Source organism: Sciurus carolinensis, chromosome 6 (genome assembly GCF_902686445.1).
Source record: "Sciurus carolinensis chromosome 6, mSciCar1.2, whole genome shotgun sequence".
Lineage (NCBI taxonomy): Eukaryota > Metazoa > Chordata > Mammalia > Rodentia > Sciuridae > Sciurus > Sciurus carolinensis.
Window position 1 is genome coordinate 1,404,136 of NC_062218.1, and position 8,399 is coordinate 1,412,534.

At 59.6% G+C, this 8,399-nt stretch overlaps 1 protein-coding gene and 1 long non-coding RNA gene across 3 annotated transcripts; one reads left to right on the forward strand and one right to left on the reverse strand.

Moving 5' to 3' along the window:
* Nucleotides 1–203: 203 nt before the first annotated feature.
* Irx4 (iroquois homeobox 4) lies at nt 204–5,099 on the reverse strand. Its single transcript, XM_047555997.1, is given in 10 exon segments — nt 204–999; nt 1,002–1,131; nt 1,133–1,269; nt 1,272–1,391; nt 1,394–1,579; nt 2,068–2,396; nt 3,242–3,314; nt 3,317–3,353; nt 4,052–4,303; nt 4,760–5,099. Coding segments are annotated over 10 exon segments (1,620 nt in total). The 5' UTR covers nt 4,805–5,099; the 3' UTR covers nt 204–688.
* Nucleotides 5,100–5,725: 626 nt separating this feature from the next.
* Nucleotides 5,726–6,828, forward strand: LOC124987068 (uncharacterized). Of its 2 annotated transcripts, XR_007109134.1 has the most exons (3): nt 5,726–6,031; nt 6,143–6,268; nt 6,513–6,828. It is a non-coding gene; the product is annotated as an uncharacterized LOC124987068 (long non-coding RNA). The 2 variants fall into 2 exon arrangements; XR_007109133.1 differs by lacking the exon at nt 6,143–6,268.
* Nucleotides 6,829–8,399: the final 1,571 nt, after the last annotated feature.

The following is an 8,399-nucleotide window of genomic DNA, read 5'->3' on the forward strand; positions in this document are numbered from 1 at the left end:
CAATGGCTTTGGTGGAGGACTCTGGTGGACTCATGACCAGGTGGGGTCTTGGGTTGACAAGGACATTATGGAGGTGGAATCTGGGTGGTCCCCACCCCACCCTACCCCACCCCACCCAATTCCTTCCCTTGGGTGTCAGCACCACCTCCTCTTGCAGATTCTCAAGCCCCTGGTTTTGAAATGTGTTCACTTGCAATGCAAACACCATCACTGGTTTTATTAGCCTCTCTCTGAAGCAGGCAATTATTGGTGTGAACATACATTTTAAAAAACATAATTTTATCGAGTCAAGAATGTGCAATAGTGTAAACTTGGTGGAAGTGCTGTTGGTGAGCATTATGTGCTGAGGATGAAGTCAGAAGATGGGCAGGCTGAGATTCAGAAGGAATACCGGCATGCCTCAACCCGAGGAGACAGCAACACAAGACAAGCCTAAGAGCCCAATACCCTCGCCACGTAACTTCCCGTGTAAACTTGATGCTTCAAGAGTGCTCCCATCTGCTGTGAGAGCGCTCTCCCTGCTGGGTCCGGAGTTCGGGGGATGGCTCTGGTGGACTCATGACCAGGTGGGTCAGGGACCTTGGTGACAGCACACGCTTCTCCGTGGCCCTAGGGGAGACCGAGTTCAGATGCTCCTTCTCAGTGTCGGCAGCTTGGCTTGGCCACACTCTTGCCTTCCTTTGGAAACTCAGTAAAAAGAGTCTGGCCTCCTGGGCAGCGCTGGTTCCCCTCCCTGTCGTGCTGGGCAGGTGGCATCAGGCGCAGAAGGCTTGCCTCCAGCCTTGGGCATGGCCAGCAGCTCCCTGGCAGCACCTGCAGCAGGAGCATCATGGGGCGCAGCAGGGGGGAAGGTGCGGGCCAGGGGTGCTGTTAGCATGTTGGCACCCGCCCCCAGCGAGCGTCCCAGAGGCCCAGGATCCAGGAGGGCACCCTTGGCGGTGGCCCAGGCCTGGTTCAAAGTGCTGTGCCTGAGGATGGGGTCATGGAAGACCCCGTCCACCAGTTTCTAAGACTGGTTACTGGGGAGTCCTGGTGCCTGTCCAGGGCACCTGGAGGGGCTGGGACCATAGAGGAGGATGAGGTGGGTGTGGAGGATGCGGCTGCAGGGGCAGCAGGACCTTGACGCTTGAGGCATGCAGGACGGAAACTCAGTCTGGCTCAGGGCGGTGGCTGCTGCAGCAGTGGCCGTGTGGGCCAGTGACCAGATGCGTGGCTTGGCTTCTAGACCCACTGGCGTCCCAGCAGGTGCAAAGCCCAGCTTGGCCTCGAGGCCTGCGGGTCACCCTCTGTGTCTGGCTGTTGCTCCTCTCTGGCCACTGTGCTCCGGAGGCAGCTCCGCGCCCTCTCCAGGTCCTCATCCAGGGCAGCTCCACCATCTGTGGGTAAGGGCACCGGAGTGGGCCGGAGGCCTCCTTGCCTCCAGTGCCAGGGCCTTCAGGTGCAGTAGGGACATGCTCCAGGCTACTGTCCAGGGGCTGGAAGGGTGCCTTCAGCTCACACTCTGGGGTCTCTGCCTCAAGTGGGTCGAAGTCGTCCAGGTCACTAAGCTCTAGCTCCTTGTCCTCTTTGCTGACAGTCTCTGCCAGGAAAGAACACAGGCCAGTGGAGGAAGGCAGCTTGGCGGGTCACTCAGCTGCCCACTTCTCCTAAGCCACATTATAGAGTCAGTATTGAAAAAGGAAGACGCCTGGGGTCCTTCTCTGTCTTTCCATCTCCTCTGAAGGTGCCCAGGACTCTGTTTGGTGATACATGGGACTAGGAAGATTTCCACCCCAAATTTGTGTGTGTGTGTGTGTGTGTATGTGTGTGTGTGTGTGAGAGAGAGAGAGAGAGAGAGAGAGTTTAAAACATGATTTTGGATTTCTTTAAGTATGTCCAGAGGGCACCACCAGAGTCTCCAGATGCACAGGGTCCTTTCCCAGAACTCATTTGCTACCCAGGTCCAGGGAGGTTGTGAGTTTGCCTGGCTCAAACACCCTCTGTGCCTGGCTGCTTGTCTCTAGTGGTAAAAACCCTGGAAAAGTCCCCTGGAAGCCTGGGCACCCCAGGGCCACCTTCCCAACTCACCTTCGCCCTTGGTGCTCTTGAGGGGCTCCTCCCGTGCCTCCTCCTCGCCCACCTCCTCCTCCTCGCCCTCCCCGTAGGGCCGCTTCTCCTCTGCGCATTTGTTCCGCGGCGGCCACGTCATCTTGTTCTCCTTCTTGAGGCGCCTGCGCGCGTTGGCGAACCAGGTGGAGACCTGCGTGAGGGTCATCTTGGTGATGATGGCCAGCATGATCTTCTCGCCCTTGGTGGGGTAGGGGTTCTTGCGGTGTTCCTGTAGCCAGGCCTTGAGCGTGCTCGTGGTTTCGCGCGTGGCGTTCTTGCGCCGAGTGCCGCTGTCCATGGTTCCGTACCTGAAGGCAGGCTTCACAATGGGGCACCGCTCGCCCCCGCGCTGGGCCCACCCTGGGTCTGGGGGCGGGGCCGCCAGGGAAGCTAGGACGAGCTTTATCCCCCGAGGCGGGTTGGGGTTGGGTGTGTTGTGGGAAGACAGATAGGCCCCAAGCCCCAGTCCTCCTGTGGACAGCCTTGCCACCTTATGTGGGGGGAGGTCGAAGAGGAATGTCATTATTCTGACTGGGAGCTTGGCTCATTCCCAATCGGAGAGGTTCATGGCCTCTGTCACTCTCCAGAGATATTTCCTCGAGGTCCTTGACGGGGATTCACTCCTGTTTCTTTGATCCCCAACCACAAGAACATATTGCAGGCATGTCACCCCACACCCTAATGTGCAAGGTCCCTGGACAGAAAGACCATGGAACAGAAGAAAGCTGCCGGCTGCCTTGGTGGGTTCGATTTTTAATGGTCACCCAGCTGCAGGGTCTCCCCATCATGGCTTCCTCTGCAGGGGTAGTGGGTTCTGCTTGGACACTACCAGGGCTGTACTTCATGGAGTGCAGGGATGTGTCTGAGGCTCCCGAGGAAGTTGCCCGAATGGACTGGGCCTTCCAGATGCGAAGTCCTCAGAAACGAGAGCAGTGGTATGATTTTGGCAGTCTCTACAGCTCGAAAGGCCAGAGTGAGTGGGGGTGGGGGACGGAGGCTGGGGATGGAGGCTGGGCGAATCCTACTTCCCAGCAGTACAGGCTCCTGCTTGACCTGCCTCCTTACTACCCAGGATGGTGGCCATGGTGCGTGGGGGCGGTGACGCTGACAGTCCAAGGCAGGTGTTCGGGTCCCTCACCTGTCAGTCCCTCACCTGTCGTAGGGGTACTGGCCCAGAGCTGGCTCATAAGGGTAGTAGGCGGCAGCTGCAGCAGGTGCAAGGCCGCATGCGCAGATCCTGTCCCGTCCTTGGAGTCGAAGCTGTTCTGTAGGAGCAAATGAGTCTGGGGTCCCAGCTTCCAAACACCACTCAGCTGCAGCCCTTTCCTTAGGTCCCCAGGCAGATCCCTGGGCAACCCCCCACCCGCACCCACGACCACACCGCAGCAGGCGCTCCCTGAGGCTGATCTCCCTCAGGCCATGATACTCCCGGTCCCCACACTGGAGAGGGGTCAATTGGAGTTTTGCGAAATGGGATAGAAAGGAGAAAGATAAGGAAGAGGGAAAGGGGAGAGAAAAGAGCGGGGAACAGGACAACAGAGGAGGGGTGTGGAAGAGGAGGAGGGGGGACCGGAGAGGCGGAGAGGGCAGCGGGAGGAAGGTGAACCAGAAAAAGAAGACCGGCGGGAGAGGGGAGGGGAGGAGGGGAACGGGAGGGGCAAGGTGGGGCAGGAGACGAGGGAGAGGGGCCGCAAGAGGAAAGGAGGAGAACCAGTGATCTTGTTGGAATTCACTGGTAAAGCATAAAACAATAAGTGCATTAAACACTGTGATGCCACCCGCGGGGCACCTGAACCCCGACGGGCTGTTCCCTATTCCGAGGAACTTGGTAGGGAGCACAGCTGGACGAAGTCAACCCTCAACAGTTGGGGAGATCCAGAGTACTCACGGCTTGGAACGAGGGAGTGGGTTTGGCAAATCCAGGGGTAGGGGCGGGCGGGGGAGGGTTGGGATGCCCCCTTACCAACGAATAGAAGGCAGACGCCTCTGAGCCGTAGGTCACGTAGTTGCCATAGCCCTGCGAGCTGCCGTAGGGACCCCCGTAGACACCGAGCGCTGCAGCCGAGTTGAGTTCGTGGCGCGCAGTGGCCAGCAGCCGGCTCTCGTAGACCGGGCAGTAGACGGGCGCTTGGGCTGAGGCTGCGGGCCCGGAGTCAGCCAGCGTGCGGCCGCCAGACTCGCAGCACGTGCTCAGGGAGTTGGTGGTCATCAGGAACTGGGGAGAAAGGGGCCGCGGGGATGGGCCGGCACCCAGGCGTGGGGAGCCTCCCCTTCACCGTGTACCTCCAGTTCCCCAGGGTCGGGAGGGACACCGCATCCCTCCCTGGAAGCCCGTGAGCCTAGCCTCCTCTGTTCACGTGGGACCCAGCCCGGTGTTCACATCCTCCCCAGGTTTGCGAGGCCGTATTCGCGCTTCGCGCTTCATGTTTGTTTGATGCCAAGTGATCCCTCACCCCGGGTCCCTGGGATCCTCTGGACGCAGCCTCAGAGCCCGATGGGTGGGACAGAGATGGATTCCAATGCGCCCGTTGGATCTTATCAGCCCCTCTGCCGGCCCCAGAGGTTCGGCGTCCACCCGCCTGGCGCGAGAGGCCCTGCTAGCTGGGAAGAGAGGGACACGAGGTGCGTCCTGCCCGCCCTACCAGGTCCTCGCGGGAGGCGGTCCCCTTACCTGGGGAGCCGAGGAGTAGGGGTATCCAAACTGCGGGTAGGACATGGCGGGCGCGGCCCAAGGCGGATAGGCGGGGCCGGAAGGATCCTGCGCGCCGGGGCCGGAGCGGTTCGGCCACTGCTCCCGGGCTGCAGTCTCCTAGGCTCTGAGAGGGCGAAGCAGGAGAGCAGGTTAAAACAACCGCACGCTCCGCAAACTTTTCTAATCGGGAGGGAAAGTGAGTGGCGGTGGCGGCAGCGTTTCTGTTAGCTTCGAAATCCGGAGCCTCTGGAGGGCTCTGCGGCCGACCAACCTTACAGCGGCGACAGAATACATATTTTGCAAAAAAGAGCAAAACAAAACAAAACAAAAACGCGTCGCGGGAACCAAGTCAGATGTGCGCAGCTTTAAGCGTCGGAGGACGCTGACGTCAGCCCCACGCCGCGCAGCAGGGTCTGGCCGCGGACGTGCAGGTCACTCGGCCGCTGGCCGGCGGGGCGGGGACAGTCGGGGCCGCGCGAGCCGGCGCAGAGGGCCATTGGGCTTTAACAAATGAATTCTATTCAAGGAGTCAATATCGGCCCGACGAACGGTGTTTCTCCTAAGTCACCGGAGGACGGAAGGCACTTTTAATTAGAAATTAATTAATGAGCATCTGCCTCCTTCCCACCCCACTGTAATCATTAGTCTCAATTACAAATGAGCCCTATGAAGGGACACACGGGTGAGTCTTCAGTGAAGATGTAATCAACAGTTAAAATTAGCCGGGTTCGGCGGCAGCTGCCAGCGCTTCCTCGCTGCGCGCTCGCCCTGGTGGAAGGACCCGAGCTCCGGAGGCCCCGCGCGCTTCTTGTCACTGGGTAACCGGGTGTCAGGAACGCACAAGTTCCAACCCTGCCACGAATGGAATTTAAGAATCAACTGCGGCCACACGAGTGCCCGTATCTGGAGGTCAACATGCCCTCCGGTGTGTGGGTCCCTGGGGCCTCAGTGTCGGATTTGGACGGGTGGCCCACGTACTGCGGGGCTCCCTGAGCCAGCGTCCCTAGGTGGTGCCACTCCGGGAGCCCAGCACCCCCGGAAAAAGCCCCTCCTCTTCCCCACTCGGGTCATTCAAGTTCTTGCTCAGCCCACCGCTGCCCTCCTCACCTCCCTCCCCATTCCCCCCCTCCTCTTCCGCGGGCCACTCTCCTTCGGCCTCTCCCTGCCCCTCGCGGCTAAGCCAGGGACTGCCAGACGCCCCTGAGCACTCTGAAGAACAGGTTTCCTCGTTCAGCCCCGGGACAACCTCCGGTAGGCTCTCTTCTTTAGGCACGCGGCGGGGCTGGCTGCAGGGGAGGGGACTTTGGGCGCCTGGCCGAAGCGGCCCCACCCTTCCCCAGCACCACGGTCTGTTTTGCACAGCTTTCTGTCTGGGGTGCACCGGTGGCTATGAGAGGGGGCCCACTGCAGGACTTCTGCAGGACTTCCCAGGGCAGTCCCGGCCTTAGGACCCTGTCCCGAGTTCGAAGTGGAGGCCGCGTTCCAGAGGTGAGGGGGCGCTGGGCCATCCGGAACTCGCTCTTGGCCTTTGGCTCAGCCGTCCTCCGGGGCCCACCCTCGCCCCCTGCAGCTCTGCCACACCGCTACCGGGCAGGCATCCCACTGTCACGGGGGAGTGAAGCCTTGCACCCGGCGCTGTGCAGACTTGCTCCGAGAGATTCCTGGGTTCAGACCTGTGAATCGCCCCAGGGTCACCCTCTAATTAATGGTGACGTTCTCGCCCTCTCCCCAGCTGCAAGGCTGCTCCCAGAAACGAAATCTGCCGCTCTGACAGCTCTGTTGAAGGTGATTGATGACTATCTGGAGACCGCAGTACACATCATATAATATCTGCTGCGTAATTGCTTTAATTTACAGATGAAAATACGAGTTCTCCGATCGCGTTGGACCGCAGCCGGCCAGGTCCGAGCTGCTTGCAAAGGAAAACCATCGAAAATAATGAATAGCCGCTCCATGCAAATTATTCAGACAGTTTAGCGTCCGTAGCCGGGAGAGATATATAAAGAACACGAGTCAAATGACATTAATAATTGTTTTTGAATTCTGTATTGATTTCGTGGCAGGCCTGTTTATTTCTTTCTCACCTGAATTGCTAATACCACCTTCCTGTAAATAATAAGAAACTAGCCACCGGGGCTTCTCGGGTAGAAACGAATCTCTGTCTCTCTCTCGCTCTTCCTCCTCCTGCTCCTCCCCTCCCCCACCTCCCTCCTCCCAACTCCTTCCAATTTTCCGGCTTTGCTGAGGCTTTTGCAGAACATCCTCCTACTTTTCATTATTTATTGTTTACAAACAACTCACTCTCCCCGATAATGAGGTCGGGCCAGGGAGGGGAGTGAGCGCAGGGCGGCTGGGGCTCAGGACTTTCGGAGCAGGAGTCGCGAGGGAAAGACTTCCGTGTGGACATAGGCTCCCTCCTTCCCCAGTCAGGCCTAGGCGGCTGTAAGCGCTCCGCCGGCCAGGGAGGTCGTTCAGCCCTTCAGCAGTCCGTGCCCTGCGCTCTGGAATTCCAGTTCGCAGCAGCAGCCGACCCAGGCCTGACAGGCTCATTTCCTTTAGGGATACCGGTCGGCTGCAGCTCGGCTCTTGGGGAACGACGCCCCTGAACACCGGCCATTCATCTTCTGAGCAGATGCGCTCACCCTCCGAGCGTGGGCGGGGGCAGCGCAGCGCGTCCTTGGGGGCCTCTGGGGAGGGGTTTCATGGCTTTCTTCGACCCTCGCCGCTGGGTTCTCTTGATTGTTTTACAGCCTGGGTGCGTAAGCAGACGCTTCCAGTCCCCCCACTTCCGCCCTTTCCCCTTTGAGATTCCTGTCTCCTCCGACTCCACATCCGGCTGCTGCACACCATACTCCACTTCCAGCAGACCCTGGCCTGGGCAGCCTCTGAGGGCCGGCCCAGCCACACCCAGGGGCTTGCAACTGCCTGAAGACTCTCCCGACCTTGCCTGGCTTCACCAGGCTCCGCTATCCAATCCCGATCGCAGGGTGGTCTCTGGCCAGGGAACCCGACATTCTGCTGACAACCCGCACCCCGGCTGAGACTGCCCTGCTCAAATGAGTGCATTCTCCAGGCCATCCGTGTTCCAGAAACATAACCAGTGGTCCAGTTGTCCTTCCTAAAAGGCCGGCCAAGCCCTGAGCTGAGGTACCGGATCCTGGTCTAAGAGCAGATAGGAGTCTCAGGACCTCAGGGTGTCAACAGATAAATGAGCTTGCACTAAGCAGTGAGCTGAATTCAAAACCTCGAGGGTCGACAGATACAATACACCGGTGTGCAGGACATGAGGGGTGGAAAGGAGCTGGGGATGAGTCCCCCCACACACCCAGTGGGCCTCCCAGGGGACAGAGGTAGGTTATGCTGAACATTAGGAGCCCATGGAGCCCCTGTTTTGCTCTGGGTTGATGTTAGTTGCTGGAACCAGGGAAGGCCTCTGGGGAGACAGGGCAGGCCCTGACCTTCCTGGGGCCAACCAAGTCCCGGTGCTCCGAAGTAACCCACGGGCTACCCCTTCCCAGCACCGAGAGACCGCCGGGAGCTCCTTCCAGTGAAGCCAAGTTGACCCCAGCCGAAAAAGAAGGTGGCGCGCAGAGCTCCAGGAAGGGCCGAGGCAAGGCCG